This window comes from Pelodiscus sinensis, chromosome 9 (genome assembly GCF_049634645.1).
Source record: "Pelodiscus sinensis isolate JC-2024 chromosome 9, ASM4963464v1, whole genome shotgun sequence".
Lineage (NCBI taxonomy): Eukaryota > Metazoa > Chordata > Testudines > Trionychidae > Pelodiscus > Pelodiscus sinensis.
Window position 1 is genome coordinate 43,399,765 of NC_134719.1, and position 23,004 is coordinate 43,422,768.

At 43.8% G+C, this 23,004-nt stretch overlaps 2 protein-coding genes and 1 long non-coding RNA gene across 7 annotated transcripts in view; 1 reads left to right on the forward strand and 2 right to left on the reverse strand.

Moving 5' to 3' along the window:
- Window positions 1–3,630, forward strand: part of LOC102458603 (uncharacterized) — a 93,573-nt gene extending 89,943 nt beyond the window's left edge. For both annotated transcript variants that reach the window (XR_331810.3, XR_012905975.1), the window contains exon 3: window positions 3,462–3,630. This is a non-coding gene — a long non-coding RNA (uncharacterized LOC102458603). The remainder of the gene's footprint in view (window positions 1–3,461) is intronic.
- Window positions 1–23,004, reverse strand: part of VAV3 (vav guanine nucleotide exchange factor 3) — a 254,125-nt gene that overhangs the window by 132,387 nt on the left and 98,734 nt on the right. For 3 of the 4 annotated variants that reach the window (XR_012905973.1, XM_075936644.1, XM_006119791.4), the window contains exons 3-8: window positions 20,865–20,923; window positions 17,892–17,957; window positions 14,601–14,709; window positions 11,660–11,752; window positions 11,484–11,552; window positions 2,715–2,818 (exon numbers count right to left, since the gene is read on the reverse strand). Coding sequence is in view for 3 of the 4 variants with exons in the window: in XM_075936644.1 (XP_075792759.1) it covers window positions 2,715–2,818; window positions 11,484–11,552; window positions 11,660–11,752; window positions 14,601–14,709; window positions 17,892–17,957; window positions 20,865–20,923 (500 nt within the window). In the remaining variant the exon portion in view is untranslated. Of the gene's footprint in view, window positions 1–2,714; window positions 2,819–11,483; window positions 11,553–11,659; window positions 11,753–14,321; window positions 14,568–14,600; window positions 14,710–17,891; window positions 17,958–20,864; window positions 20,924–23,004 lie in introns of those variants that run through there. The other variant, XM_075936645.1, reaches the window with a different exon arrangement.
- On the reverse strand, window positions 6,109–11,446 carry LOC142830595 (uncharacterized). Its single transcript, XM_075936646.1, has 2 exons — window positions 7,347–11,446; window positions 6,109–6,915 (listed from the first exon to the last, which is right to left on the reverse strand). Exons 1-2 carry the CDS (start codon window positions 8,032–8,034, stop codon window positions 6,368–6,370), a joined length of 1,236 nt encoding a protein of 411 aa, XP_075792761.1. The 5' UTR covers window positions 8,035–11,446; the 3' UTR covers window positions 6,109–6,367.

Genomic DNA, 23,004 nt, shown 5'->3' on the forward strand with positions numbered 1-23,004 from the left:
GCAGATCGCTTTTTTGATCTGGTTTTAAGGTGTGGACACTCTCTTTTGAAAAAAGCTTGCAGTCTATACGTACCCCAACACTATAGAGGTGACTCTTATTTAAACTGTGAGCACCATCTTTTTTCAGGCTTTACAAGCCTGGGTTCTTGCATTGTTTTTAGTCTCCCCCTTAAACACATTTTTAATCTTAGCGTCCACTTCAAAAGTGATACTAACTATAATCTTTCCCCTTCAATTAATGTTTTAATCTATACTGCAATGCAAACAGAGCTAGACACAGTCCTTCCTTCATAAAATCTGTCCTTCCTTCATAAAATCTGCAGTTTCCAGCGAGCTTCCTTAAATTACATTGCTTCTTTCAGAGTAAAGGAACATACTGAAACAATTGTTCCTGTAGTTCCCTTCTACACCTTTCTATTTGCCTTCACTGCCTGTATCCTTCCAATAATCACCGCTTCCCTCAATCTGTCACCACCTACCAACACCAAGGGCAGTCCGTGCCTATAGACAAACTAGGCAGCCGCCTAGGACGCCAAGTTACATGGAGCGCCAAATTCCAAATACCCTGCCACTTCCATTTTCTCTTCCCCTTCCAGTGCCTTACCTGGGGCACGGCTTCCCTGCGGCCAAGAGGGGGGTAAGTCCTGGGAGAGGCAGCGCACGGGGGGAGTTTCCCTGCACCGCAGGGTAGTCAGCCCCAGAGAAGCCATGCACCAGCTTCCCCTGCCGCGGGAGGGGGGGTCTGCCCCATAGAAGGAAAGTGCCAGCCATCTTCTCCTGCCTGGGGGAGATTGGCCCTGGCAGAGGCACGTGAGGGGGTTCTCTGGCTGTGGGGGGGGGGGGGGGGGGGGAGGGTCGGCCCTGGGGAAGGAAGTCGCCGGCTTTCCCTGCGCCACAGGAGGGCAGGGGTCGCCCCGGGAGAGGTGCATACCGGCTTCTCTCTGGGAGGGGGGGGGGGGGGGGAGTGGAATCTTAATAGGAGGCGGGTGCAGGGGACTCTCCCCCCCCCCCACTGGCACTCTGTTCCCTCTCCCCGACCCCCAGCCCCCAGCCACAGAACTCCATCCCCAGTCCACCTCTTCCCAGCACAGAACATCTACCTGCTTTCTCTCAAGCATAGTGTGACTGCATCAACCTCTTCTCAAACAGCTCAATTGGGTCCCCAAACATTTCAATTTCCAGATCAGAAATGACTTAATTAACACCTTCTAAGGGCTCCTAAGACTGTCCTCTCTTCCTCTCGCCATCCTGTTTCACTCTTCTTTCACTCTTAGGCTATGCTTACACTGCACAGTTATTTCAGAATAAGCTAATCCAGGATAGTTATTCTGAAATAGCTTATGTTGAAATATCACGTCTACACTTCACGTCTACACCAGCCTCAAAACTAATCTGAGGCTGCCTTTCCTAATGTCGACGAGCTATCTTGATTTAGAGCCCCAGGAGGAATAACTTAGAATGACCCTGGTGAGGGGCAATTTTGAAATAGCAGAAGTGGGGCGTCATCACACACCTTATTTTGAAATAGTTATTTCACAATAGGCGTTATTATTCTGCATAGAATGAGGTTTACAGAAGTCAGAGTAAGCCGTCTGAAGTAACGAAATTGCTGTGTAGACACTCACATTGTTATTTCAGAATAACGGCTGTGAGTCGGAAATAAATTTGCTGTGTAGACACACCTTTACTATCCTCCTTTCTGCCACCTGAAATGCCTTGCCTGTATCTTTCTGCCTCATTTTACTTCTCTCCTCATCTCCAATTATTTTAACTATGTATCTGTATTGTTTATATCTATAAAGCATTCTGAGATAGTCTGTATGGCAGAAGCTATGTTCAAAGTAAGTTACATGATTTCATATAAAATATGGATGCTATTTGTAAATGAAAAAGCAGCAACAAAAGACACTGGGGAAAAATGAACAATTCATTCTATAAAATAATAACAGAACTTAAATAAAAAAATAAAATGATTAAGGGGTTTGGAACAGGTCCCATATGAAGAGAGGCTAAAGCGACTAGGACTTTTCAGTTTAGAAAAGAGGAGACTGAGGGGGGATATGATAGAGGTATATAAAATCATGAGTGGTGTGGACAGGGTGAATAAAGAAAAGTTATTTATTAATTCCCATAATAGAAGAACTAGACGATACCAAGTGAAATTAATGGGTAGCAGGTTTAAAACTAATAAAAGAAAGTTCTTCTTCACACAGCGCATAGTCAACCTGTGGAACTCCTTGCCAGAGGAAGCTGTGAAGGGTAGGACCATAACAGAGTTTAAAGAGAGGCTAGATAATTTCATGGAGGTTAGGTCCATAAAAGGCTATTAGCCAGGGGACAGAAATGGTGTCCCTGGCCTCTGTTTGTCAGAGGCTGAAGATGGATGGCATGAGACAAATTGCTTGATCACTGTCTTTGGTCCACCCCCTCTGGGGCACCTGGTGCTGACCACTGTCGGCAGACAGGATACTGGGCTAGATGGACCTTTGGTCTGACTCAGTATGGCCATTCTTATGTTCTTAACACTTCCTTGGTATTTTCCCTATTCAAAGCCCATTTCACATACTGTTGTTGTTCCTCGTAGCAATTCAGTTCAATTATACAAATGCTCATCATATAAAAAGGAAGTATTCAATTTTAGAGAGATACGTCAATGGACTGCATGTAGATTATCACCAAAGAATATGAAAATTAATGTAAAAACATTACATTACCTTTCCTTGTAGCTAATAAAAATTTGATACAGGTTCTGGTCATTTTTGTTTACAATGGAATCATGAATGTCCTGCATTAGACTTCTGTGGGTTTTCACCAATTCCTTAAAAACAGCAATATAAGGAAAAAGATAAAACACCAGATAGAACCCCTACAGCTTCCAAATAAAGATTAGTGTCTTCATATATATTTGTTAATTCCAACTAAGGCACAAATCACAAATTAGCTGCTAATTTCATCATTTGCTTTAAAGGAGTCAAGATATACTGTTAGGACATGTCTACATTACAAATTGTGTTTGACTCAAGTTACATCAGCGAACAGCTGCTGAAGTTAGTACATCGCTCGTGTACGTGTGCTTGGTTGCTTACATAAGCCCTGTGCATACTCACTAGGAGTGTTTGTATCAATGTTAAGTGCAGTGCATCACAAGTAGCATCCCAATGTACCATTTGACACCATTTGACACAATGTCTTTTTGGGAAATATTCAAAATGTGTTGTGGGAAAGAAAGGACTTCCCCAGGGATTTCTGGAGCTTGGGGTCAAGTTCTTATGCTGTAACCGTCTCCATCCCATAATGCCATCAATACCCCCAAATTTTTGTGCTTTTAAAAAAAATCCCCCAAACCTGTTCAGCATTCTTTGGTGTCTTCCCTTTGTGTCATAGGCGTAGAGCCCATGGAGCTCTGCACTATTCTCAAAAACACTGCAAATACAGAATGCATAATTCACCCATCTTTGCAGACCTACAGGAAGTACCACAGCAACCAGGTGACATAAGGATTCCTTCAAGGACAGTTTGCTGAGGAGCATAATGAAAAACAGTTGGTGATGGTATTTACGGAGCAGCTGCAGATGGTAGAGTGTGACTCCAGGCCCAAGAAAGAAGCACTGACTGGTGGAATCGCATCGTAAAGCAGGTTTAGGACAAGGAGCAGTGGCTGCAGAACTTTTGGCTGCAAAAGAACACATCACTTGCTCCTTGTGTGGGAAACTGCATGGTGATCATTCCCTGGAAGCTTGCAATGCAAGATTGCTACCAATCCATGGGAAATCATTTCGGAGTTGGAAAATCCATGGGGGGCATGGAGGAAAACATTGTCATAGGAGTCTGTAGGACCACTAATCATCTGATATGCAGGATTGTGACTCTCAACAATCTTCAGGAAATGGTGAATGGGGTTCCCAAACTGCACTGGAGTAACAGACAGCGTGATTATCCTTATTTTGGCATCAGCCCACCTTGCTATACAATACATCAACAGAAAGTGCTACTTTTCCATGGTTCTGCAAGTGGGGTAGATCACCCATATTGATGCCGCCAAGGAAGGTGCATAATGCTTGCATCTTTAAAAACACAGGACTGTTCAGAAAGCAACAAGAATATTCTTCCTTATCAGCACGTTATCATTGCCAATATTAACACTCCAAGGCTGTCTAGACTGCAGGCTTCTTTCGAAAGAGCCTCTTTCGAAAGCATCTTTCGAAAGAGGCTCTTTCGAAAGAGCGCGTCTAGACTACAATGCGCAGATCGAAAGATCGATCCGCTATTTCGAAAAAGAGCGTCCAGACTGCCGGACGCTCTTTCGAAATTGAAAGCCACCCGGAACTGCTTCTGCCAGGGCATGGGGGCAGCATTTCCTTCTGGGTGCTGCCTGCCTGCCCTTTGCAGAGACACGTGGTGAGAGGGACACTCCTGAACACCCGTTGCTCTGCTCCTGCAGCTGCCTTTGCTGTCCCTTGAGGAATTTTGCAAGGTACTGCAGTGCTGCTTTGGAGTGCTCAGCTTCCTGGGACACCCCAGCAGCTTTTTTCTTTTGAGGTTTTTCTGCTTGCAGACCCTTATTTGTGGCATGGAGCCAGAGCTGCCCCTGGGCAGGCGATGGCCCCACTCCACCATACTGCAGCTGTTGCTGCATCTTCGTGAGACAATCATGAGGCTCCTTCCCGAGCTGGACCCAGACCAGAGGGACGAGGGGTTCCCCCGTCCGGCAGCCACACTGCCCTTGCCTCCGAACTTTTTCGTGGACAGGCGTGTTTGGAGGTTTGACACCAGCTCTGACTGGTGGGACCGGCTCGTGATGGAGATCTGGGATGACCAAGACTGGCTACGGAACTTCCGCATGAGAAAGACCACTTTCCAGGAGCTCTGTACCTGGCTCGCCCCTGCTCTGCAACGGCAAGACACCCACCTGCGGCCCGCCATCCCCCTGGAAAAGAGGGTCGCCATTGCCCTCTGGAAGCTGGCAACCCCCGACAGCTACCGCTCCGTGGGACACCAATTTGGCGTGGGGAGATCTACTGTCGGGGCCGTCTTGATGGAGGTAAGTCATTGTCTGGGGACAGTCACAGTTTGGGGTGCGGGGAAGGGAGACTGTCAGGAAGGGCCAAGTGGAGTGGGAGTGGGAGTGGGAGTGGGAGTGGGAGTGGGAGTGGGGGGTTCTGAGGAGGGGATTCCCGGGCTGTTTGTTTGAGAGGGAAGGTGGGCGGTGGGTTCTCCTCCTAAGACATAAGGCACCCCTTCTAACACTTTGTTGTCTGTCTCGTTCTGCAGGTGGTGAGGGCCATCAATTCGGAGCTGCTCAACAGGCTCATCTGTCTACCGGATCTGGACAGCGTCATGGCCGGCTTTGCTGCCCTCGGCTTCCCCAATTGCGGAGGAGCGCTCGATGGGACACACATTGCCATCCGTGCACCGCCCCATCGAGCAGCCCAATTCATCAATCGAAAGGGCTACTTTTCTATGGTCCTCCAGGCCCTGGTCGACCATCGTGGACAGTTTTCGGACATTTGTGTTGGGTGGTCAGGGCGGGCACACGATGCCCACATCTTCAGGAACTCGTACCTGTACCGGAGGCTTCAGGCAGGAACATTTTTCCCCCATCGCCAGTTTGCGGTTGGGGATGTGCACATGCCGGTGTGCATAGTGGCTGATGCCGCCTATCCCCTGATGCCGTGGCTGATGAAGCCCTACACCGGCCAGCTGGATGCGAGCAAGGAGCAGTTTAATGCTCGCCTTAACCGGGCTCGCAACCAGGTCGAATGTGCATTTGGCCGTTTAAAGGGCAGATTCCGGTGCTTGCTCACACGCCTCGACATGGGGGAGACCAACATCCCCGAGGTGGTGGCCGCGTGTTGCGTCCTCCATAACCTCGTGGAGAGGAAAGGGGAGGCCTTCCTACCAGGGTGGGGGAGAGCTGCTGATGCCCAGGAGAGGCTCTTTGCCCAGCCCTGGACAGCTGCCATCCGCCAGGCTCACCGGTCTGCAGTTGGCATCCGGGAGGCCCTCCGGGAGCAATTCTCCAGTGGAGGCCACTGAGTGCACTGAGGGGCTTCTGCCTGGGGACTGGGCCCTGGCCCCCAATAGAAGCTTCCCTCCACAACCCATCTCCTGACCCAGTTTGGACACATCACTTACACCGGGGTGTGTTTCAAAATAAAATGTTCTCTTTACTTATTTATAATTTTGTACATATTATCAAACAATGTGGCAAACATAACAAAAATTTTTTTCATTTTTGTTGTTGCCAAACTATATACAATAAACAAACAGTTCCTTTAACCCTTTGTTTGTGCTTTAACTGGGGTGATGGGGGTGATTGAAACCTGGAGGGGGGAAGGGGACTGGAAACCTGGAGGGGGGAAGGGGATCAGGTTGAACGGGGCTTGGCAGATTTCCCTTTCCTGGCTGGGCCTCGTGTTTGGGGTGCTCCCCGGCTACGGGATCGGGTGATGCACCTGTCGGTTGGCTGGCTGCTGGGGGGCTCTTGGGACGTGGAAGCCTGGGGGAGAGGAGGGCCAGGGGGAGAGAGGGGCTGGGGAGCTGGGGAGGCTGGGGGAGAGGGAGGTCCAAGGGGGGAAAGGGATGCTGTTGTGGAAGGGGGGTTTGGTGGGGTGGGGTCATGGGGTGCTGGAGGAGCAGTACCAGGCACAGCAGCAGGCAAGCCGCTGACCTCCCTCAGGGTGGCGTACAGCACCGTGCGCTGCAGGACCAGCTCATTCATGAGCCGATCACGCCACCGCTCCTCTGCCTCCGCCCTCTGTAGCAGGATGGCGTTCTGCTCCTGCACAGCCTCGACGTGCTGCCGGAGGATGTTGGCGTAGACACGCCTGTGTCTGCGGCTCCCATGTCTCCGAGGTGGAGATGGAGATGGAGGTGGGGCTGGGGTGCTGCGGCCCTCTTCCACGGCTGGTCCGGCTGTGGAGGAAAAGAAGAAGACACAATCAGTCCTATAAACTGGACTCTGTAGCACTTACAATACTAACAGGATGGTTTATTAGGGGATGAGCTTTCCAGGGCCAGACCCACTTCCTCAGATCAGAGTAACACGGCTACATTTCTATCACAATCAGTCATGTGTGCAACAGCTGTCCAAAAGGGCATGCCCTCTCCCTTGAGACAGGGGAAGCAGACATTCTGAAGGTCACACTGTGTGTGTGTGTGTGTGTGTGTGTGTGTGTGTGTGTGTGTGAGTGAGTGAGTGAGTGAGAGAGAGACAGACAGACAGACAGACAGACCTGGGCATCAGCCTGAGCATGACAGGTTTCCCTTGTGCATCACCCACTGTGCACCCACCCACCTACCTCCCCCCTCCCCCCCCGGGTGTGACACAAACTCACTGTACTCACCTGCTGCTTCCTCTCCCGTGCCAGATGACGCCTGGGAGGCCTCAGAGGTCTGGGTGACTGGCTCCAGGGTGAGGGTCGCCGTCTCCTCGGTGTCCTCCTCCTCTGGGCCCATGTCCCCGTCTCCAGACTGCTGTAGCTCCCGCTCTGGAGCGTCCACCACCGGGTCTGCCAGTCCGGACTGCACGAACCTCCGTGGTGTGCGTGCTTCTGCACTGCCACCCAGGATCTGGTCCAGCTCTGAGTAGTAGGGGCAGTAGTGGGGGGCTGCCCCAGAACGGGAGCTCTCCTCCCTGGCTTTGGCGTAGCCCTGCCACAGCTCCTTCACTTTGGAGCGCACCTGGTCCTGGGTGCGGGGGTAGTGGCCCTTCTGGGCCAGGGCTTCAGCCATGCGACCATAAATGTCGGCGTTTCGCCGCCGGCTTTTGAGGGCCTGTAAGGCCTCCTCCTCTCCCCACAGCTCCAGCAGGCTCTTGATCTCAGCGCCGGACCAGGATGGTGCCCGGCGCTTGGAGCCCTTGGCTGGGTCCCCAGAAGGCTCGGAGGAAGGGCCAGGACGCTCTTGGGGCTGTGACATGCTGCAGCAAGGTCGCCGTGTGCTCTGGCTCCTTGTCTGCAACAAGTGGCTGTGAGGGTGCGCCTGTCCCTTTAAGGAATGGCTGCAGCCAGGAACCACAGACGTGCAACCCATGGCCCAGATTGTCCACCAGGGCTTGTTCCTGGAGGCCAATAATTTCGAAAGAAAGGGCTCCCCCCGTCCAGACTCACGTTCTTTCGACGGATCTCCCTCGAAAAAGGCGTTCTTCCTCGTGAAACGAGGTTTACCGCCGTCGAAAGGCCGCGTTCTTTCGATTTAATTTCGAAAGAACGCGGCTTGAGTCTGGACGCAGGGGAAGTTCTTTCGAAAAAAGGCTACTTTTTTCGAAAGAACCCCTGAGTGTGGACACGCCCCAATAGTGGTACTGGGAGACTCAGCCTACCCTTTGCACCGCTGGCTCATGAAGCCATACACCAGCTCCTGGCTTGCCTGAATCTGGCCCCCAAGGCTCAGGGCCCCCTCTCCAGCAAAAATTTTTTCTACTGTTGCAACACATTTGTTTAAACAACTGAATCATAGCTGGGCAGGCAATGAAATTTCTGGGTGTAAAAAGTACAAAAATAATAAAGCATTGTAAAACTTAAAACAAAAATTCAGTTCTCTCCAAGTTTCAGTTGTGTTGACATACACCCCCCCCCCCCAAATATCTCTCAAGTACCTCTCAGGGTACTTGTACCACTAGTTGAGAAACACTGCACTAAAGGAATTTGATTCTCCAAAAACAGAACTTTACTGAATGGGGAGGGAGAGTGTGGAGAATCTATGCGCAAAAATAACTATAGGCAACAGTACACACATTTTTAACATAACTTATCAGGGTGATAATTTTAAATTGGAAAGGATTTAAACATTTATGTTCATCTGACTTCCCAGATGTAAACTACTGTGGCTACATTTTCACAGACTGTGATTCAAAGTTGTATACATGGAGTTGTGGTTTTCCTTGCTGTTCTCCGATATGAAGTGGTAGGTGATGCCATGGGTTATGCTTGGGAGTATAGGAAGCAGTGACTGTGCAACTCTCCAAGACTGAAAAAGTGGACATGTCAGTTAATCAAGGTCTGCAACATTTGGTTTACTGCCTGTCAAGTCTTATTGACCCTCCTGCCAAGTCTATTGTTCATGGTCCATTTTTCTTCCTTTCTCCTTCTCATTGGGGTAAGCTCTTCTGCCTGTGTAGAAGGAGCACCCACTCAAGGCCAGCACGCCTATAAGCTGCTGATAAAACAGGCAGCTACCACTGGATTTAGAGACACAACAGAAAGGAAACATAAGTTTCAAAACTCCATTCCTTTATTCCTAAAGACACTTCACAAGAAATGTTTGTTGGCACTTAAGCTTTGAATCACCTCAACAGAAACTGAATGTAGCCTGTCAAAGATGAGGGAGTGGCAGGATTTTCTACTGCATGAAGCTATAAAATTTCAGTCTCTACTGCTACTGCTATAGAACAATGGCACCAGCACTATTTTCCACAGGCAGTGGTGATTTTAGCTGATATGTCCCTCTAGAGGGGTGATATAGGCTTAGAGAACACAGCTGCTACTGGCAAACTAAAGCCATCCTGGCCCACATGCCTCTAGCCTGTTTACTGTAAAGATGCCAGCCAACATCATCAGAGCTTGGCATTGGAAGAAATAAGGCCTATAAACCTTGAGGGAAAAATTACAGAGCATCTTCATGAAATTTGTATCGAGATCTCTCAGGAGAATAAAAGGGGCATCCATATACCTGGAAACAAAGTGTTCCACAAAGCTCAACTTAATCCATGAAAGCAGGGATGAAAGCAGATACATCTACCACTCTCTCCAATATGTCTATCACTTCTTGTAAGAACAGAACAACGGAAAATCAATAGCTTTTGCTTGTTCACTTGGGGATTGGCTAGGCATCATCTTTATAAGTAAATATTGTAAGGAAAATTGTAGGCACAAACGTACTCAAGTTCCCTTCCCTTTCATTAGGCTCACTCATGTCCACCTGGCAGGACTGGCTGCGCTGCAGAGGACTCTCAAACCGGTCCTGATTTTCAATAAGGCTGCACTTTCCCTCCTTACACCCACATTCCATCTCCTCACTGTTCATGGCAGGGGTGTGTGTCTCTCACTCCTCTGAAGTAACCATAGTGATCTATTGTTGGCCTCCATGGCTTTGTGGCCTCCCTGGCAAATTCCTTCAGTTTCATGAAGCATTGCTGCTGGTCCCTGTCATACTCCTTTGTCTACTTCCCTCATGCAATCTGCTTGTACATGTCCACATTTCTGTCAGGTCTGTAGCCTGTTTGTACAGACCCAGGAGATCTACTATTGCCTGACTACTCCAGGAGTATGTGGAGCCAGATGGTCAGTTAGGCAATTACACATAAGAAGGATGAACTGCTAAATATGCTTGCCAAGGTGGGCCATTAGAAACAGGTGTTCCACAAAACACACCAGGGGGCACAGAGGCTTCTGGTCTCTGTGACTCCTGGGCAATGGGAGTTTCTTAAAATTGAGACCAAAGTGATCCCTGTTGCAGGGAATGGAGCATTATGAGGACTACTAGGCTTGACACAGGTTCCTATACCTAGTCAATGTAGACCTCAGTCAGCCTGCCATGGGTATATGCCATTTGGGGAGGTGGTTTTACTGCTTCCCTATAAAGTGGCGCTTACATCAGTGAGAGATAAACTGAAGTATAAAACCATGCACACGTAGGTCACTACAAGGGGATCTGCATATAAGTAACTATGTAATGTAGAGAACACCAATGATCAGGCCTAAAACAGTTACCAAATTCCTGCAACTGTAAGTTACCAGCACCAACTAACCTCAACAACTTTTAACTCAATAGGAAGTTTCTTAGAGACTACAGTATTTTTTGTTTTACAACCTCTACTATCAAATTCTGAGTATAAATCTGTAAACTATATGGATTTTTAAATGTCTTCTGTAACAACACACAGAGCAGATACCAGTGAAAATCCTCAGATTTGCAAATCAAATTAAATCCTGCAAATCAAAGTACTGTGTAAACATTCTCTACACTGATGCAATGGCCAACTGTAATAGGCTGATAATAGTCACGTGCTTTTACATTTATGAAAATATTTTTTTTACATCTTATCTACACCTAATATGATCCATGTTTCTCTCTTGTGCACTGAAGGAACTGAGTAAATTCATACATGGTTAATGTCTAACAAATTCAATTAATAATATACTTGCATATAACAGATCTTGCAAGGGTTAGCATGTGGTTATAGTGCCAGATCCTCAGCTGGTGTAAATCAACAAATATACTCAGGCTGAATACCTAAGTCCATGCTGTTGCGGACAGTCTACTGTAGCTGTTTGCAATATTTTTTCTTAATAGCAACTATAAAAAAAAGTCTAAAAACATTTTCACTAAGATATACAGTATCTTACTGAATAGTGAAATACTTTGTGGGGAATCTGCACATTAAATTTCAAGTAATCACTTTGTTCAATAGCACGTGACTGTACAAAATGATAACCAGATACAAATTCTTTGCCTTTTTCTTTAAGCATAAAATTACTTACAGGAATGTTGATGAACACTATATCAAACTCTGATGCTGACAGAAATCTTTTCAACGGCACCATGAAAAACTGTTAAAGAAAGTCAACACTGACTGGATTAATATATTCTCTATTCCATTAGGCAATTACATTATAACTATATAAATATTCTATTAGCATAAAGTTCAGTGGCTTACTTTCTCTATTGACTCCAAGGTCTCCGTGTATTTCTCTTCTGTCTGTTTTATCTCAGTAAGGCAGCAGCTTCTTATGTCATTTTCAATACATTTCTGCAATTAGAGGCAAGTTGAGTTCAATTCATTTGTGGATACCTCTTGCTTAAACTTTTATTTAAAGTTTACTGCTTAGCTATTACAACATACTGCTTTTGGGAAACCTCTCTGTATTGCAGCTTCAAAAGATTGTAACTACTACCAAAGGAACAGTTTTTAAAAGTACAATTAGCTGGTAACTTCTATAATTTTAGTAGTCCTTGAATTTTGTAAAATTTGGCATTCAGTATGTTATATTTTACATAACATAATCCTTCTTATATACTTTTAAATATAATATATAGGCAGTCCCCGGGTTACGTACAAGATAGGGACTGTAGGTTTGTTCTTAAGTTGAATTTGTATCTAAGTCGGAACTGGTACATATTATAGGGGAAACTCTAGCCAAACATTTCTCCAGAGCTCAGTTTTATTCTCCCACACCTCACTTCCCTCAGTCCTTTATTCTCAAGCTGAGGTGTCTGCTGAGAAAAGCCGCTCCGCGTCTCCCTGGTCTGCTGGCGGGGGCGCTAGCTTCACGTCTCCCTGGTCTGCTGGGGGGAAGCAGCTAGTGCGGGGTTGCCTCACCCCGTTTGTAAGTAGGGATCCGATATAAGTCGGATCCATGTAACCCGGGGACTGCCTGTAGTGAGATTTAGATGAAATATAGATCCATATTTATTTACTGTGAAGCTAGATAGTGGGCCCTTATTTACAACAGTGAGACAGTGATCAGTACTCATACTAGTTAAAATCAATTAAATTCTCATGTCAGTAACTGCTATGAATAATGGACTTGCATCTATCCTTTTGTGTTTGTTTATAATTTTTCCTTTTACCTTTTTCTCGACAAGAACAATTGCATTTAGATCCATATTCATATTCTATTCTGAGTCAAAGGCAGTAGTTGGATCTTAAGGCTCTATCCTGTAACCTTTTCATGTTTATTTTTTCTTTATACATTTGCAAATCTAATAGTAAAATACTGTATATAAGAAAGCCAATAAATCCGACAAAAATACATAATGCCAGTGGAACAAATATAATACCTACATTTTTACTGTATGAGATATACAATTACATAAATATATTGCTCCACATTTTAATCCGCTATTCTTTTAATTGGGAAATTAACATTTTTAGATCTTTAATTTTATTTTTCTCCCACAGATTCAGACTACCACTGCCGTTCCTTCCTAACTTCGCCCTGTCTAAGTTTACATGACCAATGGTATTTCATTTGTGAAAAGAAAAAGAAAAAAGAAAAAAAAGTTTTCGAAGTGGAAAATATGTCAGGGGCTCATCAGCTACTAGGACTGGGAGAATATGCGTAATGATACTTGAAATTTGCATGGCTCTGAGTTTCACTGCAAACTAAAAATGCGGGTTAGAATCACAGAAAGATCCACTACTCTAACTCAAGTCTAGACAAAACATAAACCACTACAAATTGAAACTCCCAAGTTTCACAGTATTTCACGCATCACTTATTTTACTTTCAGAAATTTGCAACACAAAAGTTCCTTAAAATAAAATGCGCTTAGTATAAAAATATGCTAAAAAAAGTGATGATGCTTTTAATTTGTCATTAAGATACACAGTAATTGGGAGAGTCTACATATGAATCACATTGAAAAGTCAAAATCTTTCCAAGGAAAGTCTTCTCCTTGACATAATGAATCACAAGAACACATTATATGAACTGCAAGATATAGCTACAATTTGCTGCTTTTACAGCAGCAGTATACAGGAAAACAACCTTCAGAACTTTTCATTTCCATTTTCTATAAGCTCCTATACCACTGGAATTCAATCTGGAAATGCACATGGTGAGCTCCCACCTTAAAACACACATCTTGCTTGAAAAAGCGTGTCATCACAATGAAGTTTGGCAGGTAAATCTAAAGAATGCTTGTAGGGAGATGGATAGTAAGTTAATAGAAAGGCTAATGAATAAATGTTGTGCGTGGGCTTGTACATTTTTATGGCTGTTTTGTAAAACTCTCTCTCTCACACACACAGTACGTCTAGACTGCACTATAAATCGAAATAAGATTCACAATTTGCACTGCATAAATTATGTATCTTATTTCGATCTTATTTTGAAGTAGGCTACTTTGCAATTTGGCAATATCTACACGGTGCCAAATTTTGAAATAAGGCACTATTTCGAGACATCCCTTAGTCCTCGTGAAATGAGGTTTACAGGGATGCCGAAATAGTGTGTCCATTATTTTGAAAATTATTTCAAAATAGTGGGCACGTTTCTTGGACACGGCAGTCCAATAGCCTGGTAGCCTAGACGTACCCAGTGAGAGAGAGAGAGAGAGAGATGCTAGTTCTCTATTTAACTATTCCATGACTAGTGGTATACAGTGGCCAAAATAATATGGGGATAATATGGGGAGTACCTTTGTGTAAACAGTAGCATTTATTTTTTCAAATGGTCTTAACTCAAGTTGCTGATAAATCTTAATATCCATATCTAACTGGATCTTAACTAAATCACAGTTTATATTTTAATGTTTTAATGTTTTCTTCTTACTGTTGAAGTAGCGTTAATATTTTCCTTAACAGAAAAAATTACCAAAGTGAATCTTTGTCCCTTTCTCTATAAGAGAATGTTGAATTTCAGAACAGGATGACAATATTATGATCCACTGTATATGTTACATGGTCACTGCAGGCAAATGTGACCTCAACCATAAGAACAAAGCAGATCTGAAATATCTAAATTTCAAAAAAATACATACAATGTTAGTGCAAACAGCTAACAGGTTATTTAATGAATGTTAATAAAAATTAACTTTCACGCTACCACGCTTTATTAATATGTCTGTAGTCACGCAAAAAATGGAAATCATACAGGCTGATGTGGTGCTTCATCTTTCATTAAGTCTTCATATACTTCCCCACCTTCATCTTCTCCATACACACAATCGTATAACTCTTCATCCTCATCTACACCATTTTCACTAAAAGAAAAAAGAAAAAACAACAACATAAAGGGTAGGTGTATTGAATAGGAATTAGTGTGTCAAGACTAGGAAACTAAATTTACTAACTGTCAGGGTTCTTGCAGTAAATCTAAATAGATTAATAAAAAAGAAAATTTCAAACTGAACTAAACCACAAAAGGACTATCTAATCAAAACTTTTTTTACCTCAGTACATTTAAAATCTGGCTTTATAAAATGAACAAAAGTTTGAGAAAACAGAACTAAGTCTCAATCTATGACAGGAATTAAGATAAGGTTTCTAAGCAGAAATGGGGCATTTAGTTCCTGTACCCAAATTACAGATGGGCCTCAGTGTTACATCAACACATCTATCCTAAAATGAGTGAAACCCTATGTACTGTCATACTGTACAGCGCAGTGCAGTGGGCCCAGCCCAGTTGGAGCGGCCCCTACCCATGGCAGGCCCAGCCTGGCAGGGGTTCTGGGTCCACCACACTATGCCATGGGTGGGGGACACTTCAGCCCAACTGGTCTGGAGTGCCACCCACCCGCCCCCGTTTAAGCAGCTAATTGGTTAATCATAGAATCTTAGGGCCGGAAGAGACCTCAGAAAGTCATTGAGTCCAGCCCCCTGCCCAAATCAGGAACAATCCCAACTAAATCATCCCCGCCAGGGCTTTCTCAAGCCAAGACTTATAATCTGTAGGAAAGGAGATTCCACCACCTCCCTAGGTAACCCATTCCAGTGCTTCACCACCCTCCTAGTGAAATAGTTTTTCCCTAATATCCAACCTAGATCTCCCGCACTAACTTGAGAACATTGCTCCTTGTTCTGCCATCCGGCACTACTGAGAACAGCCTCTCTCCATCCTCTTTGGAACTTCCCTTCAGGAAGTTTAAGGCTGCTATCAAATCCCCCCTCACTCTTCTCTTCTGCAGACTAAATAAGACCCTAAGCCTCTCTTCATAGGTCATGTGTTCCAGATCCCTAATTTTTGTTGTCCTCCGCTGGACCCAGGGCCGGATGGAGGCATGGGCAAACCGGGCAGCTGCCCGGGGTGCCAAGCGATGAGGGGCGCCTGTTGGCAGCTGTAAGGGGCGCGCCAGCCAGCACCACCCTTCCCCCCACGGCCGTGCGGTCCTGCACGGCCCAGTGTGCGTGCCAGCAGCACATGCCAGGCCGGGCTAGGCAGCGCATGCATCATGCAGCTCGGGGGCAGGCCCCGGGCTGCGCGCCAGCAGCCATAGCCAGCGCACACATGCGTCATGCGCCCAGGCCCAGGGCACCAAAAGGGCTCTTCAATGTGTCCACATCCTTTCTGTAGAGGGGGGCACAGAACTGGACATAATATTCCAGATATGGTCTCACCAGTGCCGAATAAAGGGGAATAATCACTTCTCTGGATCTGCTGGCAATGCTCCTCCTAATGCACCCTAATATGCCATTAGCCTTCTTGGCTACAAAGGCACACGGTTAAACATAGCATTTCACTGATTAACTGATTAAATGGGATTTTATATCCCTACCTTGTACAGTAAAATACTCTATCCAAAACAGCAAGCACCCTGCAAACCCTTACTTTCATGTGGAAATGTACTCAAGTGAAGAGTTTCCCTGGATTCTGTGGGACACTCATATAAGTAGTTTTCAAACTTTTTTTTCCCTCATAACCCAGTTGAAGAAATTGTTGATGCCCACAAAACAACATAATTTGACTAGAGTGTGGGTTCCGTAGTGGGGTTGAGGATGACAGCTTTCATGTGTTGGAGGGGGCTCCGGCTTTGAGGGCATTATGGCTGTGGCAGGAGGGGCTTATTTTGAGCCGCTCCCAATCAGCAATGCAGCAGGGGTGCTAAGGCAGCTTCCTGCCTCTCCTGGCACCACAGACCAAGCTGCACCCCAGAAACAGCCAGCAGCAGGTTCCCAGCCAATAGGAGCTAGTGCTCAGAGCAAGGGCAGTGTGTGGAGCCCTGTGCACTCTTCCCTGTTGCCAGCTGCTTCTGGGGTGCAGCGCAGTCTGTGGTGCTAGGACAGGCAGGGAGCTGCCTTAGCACCCCACTGGTCACCTGATCCCCCTGAAGCAACAAGACCCAGTGCCTGACATTCCATGACACAGTTCTGGGTCGCAACCTGTAGTCATATGAATAAAGATGCATTTATGCAGAATTATCTGCAGGATCTAGGAAAAGCATTTACTGAGGCTGTCATTTTATATCCTCATTCTGATGATTCAAACAAATAATTCTAGATCAGTGTTGGGCAACCTGTAGCCTACAGGCCACATGCAGCCCATCTGGGTTCTAAATGTGGCCTGTGCAAACACTCTGTATCTCCTTCAACCGCACCTCTTGCATGTTGGAAGTCCTGCACTTAACTAACCCTTCCCCTCTCTCCAAGTACTTCTGGAGTTCTATGAATCAGCTAATTTGTGCCCCATCCCTGCTCCTCTCCTTCCCTCCCAAAGCTTGAACACTGCAAATTCTTGGTGCTCAAGCTCTGGGAGGGTAGGGGAGGAGCAGGCATGGAGCATGAATCAGTTGATCCATAACATTCCAGAAGTGCTGGGAGGGAGAGGTAGGAAAAGGGTGTGGGGGTTAAGGGAAGGATTACAGTGGGGTTGGGGCCAGCAGCAGTGGGAAGGGTTGAGTACCCCTGGCAAAATGAAAGGTGACACACATTTAAACACGGGCACATGTGAGGTAAGTGCTGATGGCACACAACATTCTAAGAGCCATGCCCTCCCTCTACTTCTTTATGTTTCTTTTGCTGGCCAGAGATCACTTTGTGTTGAAAACACATGATAAAGGAGGAGAATCAAAGGCAATATATTTAACATTATTCTTGGGGTCACAGTTAGCGCACATGCTCAATTTCAATCTCGCGGCCAACTGAGATGAAGGAGAGCCACTCATGCAGCCCACTCTCTAGCCTTGGTTGCTCATCGCTGTTTTAGGTTGCATTCGCAATCCATCACCAGATCCTTCTTGAAACCTTCCCTTATCTTCATATGTACGAAAATCAATCATTAGGATAAAGCACTTTTTTTTGACAATTAATTCTTCTTTTCTAATCAATCCTTGGTCAATCAAATAAAAATCACTCATTTTAAAATAGTGTATTTCATCACATCATTTAAGTAATATCTATATATCAGAAAGCTGAAAGCTTTCATTCTGCTTAAAGATTTACCACATACTCTAGTAAATCAGGAAGACCTTTGTAGATATCTTCATCATTAACACTTTCTTCTGTAGGGAATGGCCTAGAAAGACAAAAGACCACATTATTAACCAAAGACAGTGCCAGCATGGCTGTTCAGTTTGGATGATATGCTGCTGAAATTTCAATGTATATTAAAATGTCTGTATCTGTATACACCTTTCTCTTTCTCTCAGCTCCAAACAGACGTTTTCACCATGTACAATTACTGATCTTGATTCCAGAACAGCCAATGGTACAATTAATTTACCATGGGCAGCACTGGGAAATGATCTTGACCAGCTATGTGGTTTATGAGTTAATTTTTAAAAAACTGCCATGCATGCAGGATGGGACTGTTACGTGTAATCGTGAATATGAATCAGAGATTTTAAAAGCAAATATATTAACTATTTTGTATTTAGAATTAGGTCTAAATTCTATGATTTTGAGGTCATTTATGTTCTAAAGTCTTGACAGTTTGGGTGGTGAATTTAATGATTGAGAATTGAATCTGAGAAACGTCACAATGCGGGCTGAATGGGAATGTGGGAGAGCATATAATTATGGCTCCTAGTTTTATCAGGAGTATTCAAATGCCATTCTGATTTTAGGAGGGGATGAGAAGAGGGACTTTGAAGCTTACTATCAGGCACAGAGTGACTGGCCCTGTAGGGGAGTTGGACCCTGCATCACCTATGATTATTCAGCTGCCTTTCAGCTGAGACTGTGAGATCAGGGATCAGATGATAACTTGAAGACCACCTTATCTTCCTAAAAGTCAGCAAGTAGTTCATCTGAGTACTGCAAGAGTCCCTGGGTCAAGGAAAAGAAGGCAGGTAGATATAAGTGTCCGAGTAAGAGAGTTTGGAGTGCATAAATCTCTGTAGGGAGCAGGCTAGATGGAGAAGGGAGTCAGGAGGCTTGCCCAAACTCTAAACAGATGGCCTTAGAAGTGCAGTCTTACAGGGTGCAGTCAGGCCTTTGTACAAGACCCCTCGGTGGGAAGAGCATGGTTGATTAAACAATACAAGTTCAGCAAACCACACAAGTTCAGCAATTTTGGTTTGAAGAAATAAAAGCGAAGTCCTGAAGAAAAAGGGCAAAAAAAGAAAAAATCCTGTGGCTGGAAAGTGTTCTGCAGAGCAAGTGTACATTCCTGCTGTCTTTGCATAAAATCATAGAACGCAAGAATTGGAAGGAACCTCGAGAGGTCACAAAGTACAATTCTTTGTACTTACTGCAGGAGCAAGCACCATCTAGATCATCCCTGACAGATGTTTATCGAACCTATTCTTAAAAAATTTTCCCTTGGAGATTCTACACATTCCCTAGGTAATTTATTCCAGAGCTTAAACACCATGACAGGAAGCTTTACCTAATGTTCAAATAAAACCTCCCATGATGCAATTTAAGCCCACTGCTTCTTGTCCTATCATCAGAGGCTAAGAAGAATAATTTTTCTCCCTCCTCCTAGTAACAACCTTTAGGTCTTGAAAGCTGTTTTCATGTCTCCTCTCAGCCTTCTTTTTTCCAGACTAAACAAACCCAATTATTTTCATTCCTCCCCATAGGCCATATTTTCTAGACCTTTAATCATTTTTGTTGCTCTCCTCTGAACCTTCTCCAATTTGAGATATGTCACTTTTCCCTATTCCTTTCCCCAATTTCCCTAGGTCTCTTCCCCAGGCTTGCCTTTCTCTGATCCAGCTCAGCCATGAAGCACTCTAGGCTTGCTTTTGTAGCCGTTCATAGCTTTCCCAAACAGTAGCATGAAATTTATATTCTTGATATGTTAACTACTGCCCACAGGGTTCCAAAAAACAGCAATGAAAATTGAGCAGAGCCTTGTATATTTTGCACCACTGCTGCCTGAAAAGTCTGCAGCTATACCAGAGGCACTGGGAGCTACCTTCTGGTTCAAAGAAACACCTGAATTTGAATTTGGTTTATAGTTACTTGACATTTGGAAGGTTTTCTTCACAATCATAATTCCTGTACTATGCTTATTATTTTAAAGAGAGTTTTAATAGTTCTTAAATTGATGAGGTAGGCTCCTCAAATGTAAAAGGAAAGCAACTCAATAGCCACTGGTAAGTTCCATAAGTTTGAGCCCTACACAAGAGTATTCGTTCACAACATATCTAAATCCTTTGTGATCAGGTATCTTTATAACATACTTAACACATGAACAACAATTCCTTGCTGGTGTATAACTGAGTACATACATAGAGCAGGCTATTACTAGCAACCCAATATAACTTATTAGAGTGAGTTATTTGTCACAAGTTAGGTCATTTTAAAATAAGTATGTTCATCAGAATATCAAGAGCAACTAGATCACGTATTATATACAAGCCATTTAATCTATTTCAAATTTTAAGTTGTTTTCATGAAAAAGAAAGGCATTTTAATAACCTCTTTCGCTTTTTATCTACAACTATTTATGAAGAGACAAACATCTATTTCCAATATGATTTAAAATAAATCTGGGAGTGAGACTTTAGCTATAATTTGCATTCCAAAGTGAATCTGAACAAACGATACATTCTTTAAAGAAGGTGTTTTACAGAAAAATAAATAGATATTGGTTTATAGATAAAACAACAGCGCAAATGGCTGTTCCTTAACTTATGTTTATTCCTACATATAAAGGATGTAGATGCACAAGAAAGGCTAAGCAAATTTCCAGGTGATGTTCGGCACAATAGGGTGAATTAGAGCACTGAAGATTCAGAGAGAAGCTTCATTTTGTGGGCTAGGTGATACGGGTTTCACAGAAATACAGCGTTTAAAAGTCACAAATGCTACTCTAGACAAGAACAGACCTCTGCATACAATTAGAAGCACAGAAAAAAATAAGGCTAAAACAATGCAACTGATTTCATATTTCTTTTAATTGTATATCATGGAAAAATGTTACTTGTTTTGTAAGTGATAAAAAGGAAATTAAGCAGCACTCGTGTCATACCTTATTCCTGTTGCTAATGCAATAGGAGTGCGAGAAAGTTTTGATAGTGTTTCTATGACCTGCAGAAAAAGAAGTGAATAGAAAATATTTGTTCAGTTAATATCATATTTTGTACTCTATTTTTCAATTCAGCAATGAGAGCCTAATCATACACCACAAATAATAGGCACCCCAGATCTGGCCCTGCAAAGTGCTACGTGCCCTCGACTCCCGTAGTATCAGCTGCTCCCAAGATTAGGTCCTTAGTGCTTTTGAGGAAGGAATGGGAAGCAATAAACCCTAACAATAACAGAATATTTTAAATTCACAACAAGCAGGTTCCATTTGCATTTAAACATGAATGAAGTATTCAATAGATGTTATCCTGGAGATTGCCACGAGAGCCTGGTTTTTAGGGGGAAAAAGACCCATACCAGCTATTCCACCAACTGACCAGAAGAGGGAGCCATAAGGCAAATTATTACTATTCATATGTTTCAGATAAAGAAGTTGGCAGCACAGAAAAGGAAGCAAATCCCAACTCATCTCCAGAAAATAAAAAATGTTTTAAAATGTTATTTTAAGGAGACTGACCAAGAAAGAGAAGGATACCAGGGAAAGAGGGAGATTTATTTTGATAGTATGTGTGAAATTATACTGCAATTATCTGCAATACAAGGCCAACTTCTATTCTGCCCACTAGTTAAGATTTGCTCAGTCACTCAGAAGTCTCCCACTTTGAGCACTGACTGTTGAATGTAAGGCTGGCAGTTATTGTTTCCAGAGAAAACTAAGTTAAATGAGAATCAATGTAAATGCCCGTAATCCTCTGAAATCATAAGAGCAGCACCCAATTATACTAGGACTGAATTTGTTTCATATTTTCTAGTCTACATTAAACTAAAGCCTTGCATATCAGAGGAAGCCTATTACTTTTATTTGTAGTATTTTGTTTATTGGAAATAATCCTCCACAAATAATCAGAATAGTAGCCTGCTCATGAGCATGCAAATTAAGACTATCACCCACAACAGAACAATGCAATATTGAGAGAGAAAAACAATGCACTAAAAAACAGAGTAGTTGTCGCCCCACTGCACACACTGCGTATGCCTGGTTAGAAAATATTTGACAAAACTTGACAAAAATGAAGAGGAAGCTCTACCCAGTGTGCTATTTCTACATTTCCTTTACAGCAATCCTAACTCTGAGTCTGAGGTTACACACCTCCTCAGAAGCAAGTCGTCACACCAAGCCAAGCTCTCATTTCGACAGCATAACCCTCAAGTGTGTTTTTCGGTGCACGATCAGTTTATGCAAAATAGGGCATGACATTCAAACACAGAGCATTCCAAAAGTAAGTGCATCATGGACTGCTCCCCAGTGGGTGATGTCTTTCTGATCATATGTTAAAAGCACAGTTGTCAGAGTGAATGGGTTTGCATGAAGCAGTAACTTTTACTTGAAGTTCTCTGACACTAGGCTTTTGGAAGTTAGTATTTATTATTGTTTCACCTGATTCGCACCAAAAAACTGCAAGAACTTGGATACATGTGCTAAACATAAACAGTTGCATGTTAATGGGTTAAGAAGCCATTACTCATTAGCTGTTTGTGTATGGATATCTGTATCCTCTGTTGAAATATTATTTTGTAACTTCCTGCAGCACTATTCCTATGTTACAGTAACACTACTCTAGGATGACTCTTTTTCTTCTTTCTCCAGCCATGGCAACTTCTCCTGATTTTGCTTATTAATGAACTAAGGAGACATTTACTATAGGTTATGTAAGCACTTCTGCACTGCTTCGTGAAATGTTATTTTGTGGGGTTTTTTTTTTTTTGGCTGTTATATTCCCACTAAGTCATATCACGCATTCCTCTGCACACTTACGGAAAGTGTACACTAGAGGGACTCTCATCTTTCTCCAGAGCTGGGTATTTCTCCTAGTTTAACTGTGCTATGTGATAAGATGTTGTTGTGTTAATTGTGGTATTTTTTCACAACATAGTCAACCTATAAGTCCTGAACTTCAAATACAGAATTAGAGTATCTTCTTAAAAGACTCTCTCATTGATATTTAAGAAGACAGCTATACAAATAATGTAATATAGAATTCACATTTATCCTTTAAACAGACAACAGATTCAATACACTAAAG

What these genes read in the sequence shown, in the direction of transcription:
- LOC142830595 (XM_075936646.1), bottom strand. Translation starts at nt 8,034, where the DNA reads ATGGGTTGCACGTCTGTGGTTCCTGGCTGCAGCCATTCCTTAAAGGGA. An exon ending in CACGGGAGAGGAAGCAGCAG is followed by an intron (nt 6,916 to 7,346) that starts GTGAGTACAGTG and finishes TTTCCTCCACAG; the next exon opens with CCGGACCAGCCGTGGAAGAG.